The 1,358-nt window shown below is 37.1% G+C and overlaps 1 protein-coding gene across 1 annotated transcript; it reads left to right on the top strand.

Annotated features, from left to right (window-relative positions):
* Nucleotides 1-106: 106 nt before the first annotated feature.
* LOC112095128 (protease Do-like 8, chloroplastic) lies at nt 107-1,258 on the top strand (the record flags this gene model as incomplete). The annotated part of the gene is made up of 6 exons (XM_024176806.1): nt 107-205; nt 321-387; nt 493-568; nt 669-735; nt 836-1,053; nt 1,191-1,258. Coding segments are annotated over 6 exons (595 nt in total), but the record flags the coding sequence as incomplete, so codon positions are not given.
* Nucleotides 1,259-1,358: the final 100 nt, after the last annotated feature.

Below are 1,358 nucleotides of genomic sequence, written 5' to 3'. Positions count from 1 at the left end.
GTGCGTGTGAACGGTTCACCCTTAATTTTAATGTTTCTGAACTTTTTTTTTTCCTTCCTATTATGTTCATGGTGTTAAATGGTCTTGATGTGTGTCTAATTGACAGAATAGAATTGTCCAACTCTTTGAGACGAACACCTATTCGGTTGTCAACATTTTCGACGTAACATTGCGGCCTCAGCTTAATGTGACTGGTGCAGTTGAGGTATTTAGGAAGCAAAATTATCATCATTGCTATTTCTCCCCATTTGAGTTTTAAGGCTTTATGACATCTTATTGTTCTTCATAACTCAATTAAGGATTGTTACATGTATCGGCAGGTTCCGGAGGGCAATGGTTCTGGAGTAGTCTGGGATGGACAAGGACATATTGTGACAAATTATCATGGTAAGGGATGTCTAAGGAACTTGTTAGAGTTGTTAAATATAACACATAGGCTTTCATTTTGATACTGTTGTTATTATGTGGACTTTTGTGCTCCTTTATTTGCAGTAATTGGTAATTCCCTCACAAGAAATCCAAGCCCTGGGCAGGTTGTTGCGCGGGTTAATATTTTAGCATCAGAAGGGTGAGATATGCAGTGCAGTGCATCTTATTATGCCACTAAATTTTTGAGTATTTGATGGCCAATTTCGTTATTATTCTTTTGTTGTTGAAAATTCCTGAAGGGTACAAAAGAATTTTGAGGGCAAGTTGGTTGGTGCTGACCGCGCAAAGGACCTAGCTGTTTTGAAGGTAAGTTTTGTTTAAGATGAATCAAATCATTAAATATTGTAGTTATTCTTGAAGCTTGTTAATATTGTAAGAGTACTCAGTAATGTCTTCACATTGCTAGGTTGAAGCCCCTGAAGAGCTATTGAAGCCAATCCTTGTGGGGCAGTCATATTTGCTAAGAGTGGGGCAACAATGTTTGGCAATTGGAAATCCGTTTGGCTTTGATCACACCCTCACTGTTGGAGTGATTAGTGGATTGAACCGAGACATTTTTAGTCAAACTGGAGTCACAATCAGTGGCGGAATCCAAACAGATGCAGCCATCAATCCTGGAAATAGGTAAGAGACAAATTTCCACTACACAATTTGATTGTTTTAAGTTTCCGAATGAAATAAATTTTTGAATGATTGAGTGAAAAATTCTTATTAATGTTTTGTCTATCTGCCGCTTATATTTTTTCCTGTAATTATGGCAGTGGAGGGCCCCTGTTGGATTCCAAAGGAAATTTAATTGGGATTAACACTGCAATATTTACTCAGACAGGTAGATTTCCTCTCCATGCTTGGTTTTCTTCAAAGTTTTCTGTTAGGATCTTGAAAATCTATGCTTCATTAACAATACTAGAAATAGAAAATTACAAGAT

This window comes from Morus notabilis, unplaced genomic scaffold (assembly GCF_000414095.1).
Source record: "Morus notabilis unplaced genomic scaffold, ASM41409v2 C11405472, whole genome shotgun sequence".
Lineage (NCBI taxonomy): Eukaryota > Viridiplantae > Streptophyta > Magnoliopsida > Rosales > Moraceae > Morus > Morus notabilis.
The sequence above is the reverse complement of the archived record's forward strand: the minus strand, read 5'-3'. Positions and strand labels throughout refer to the sequence as shown.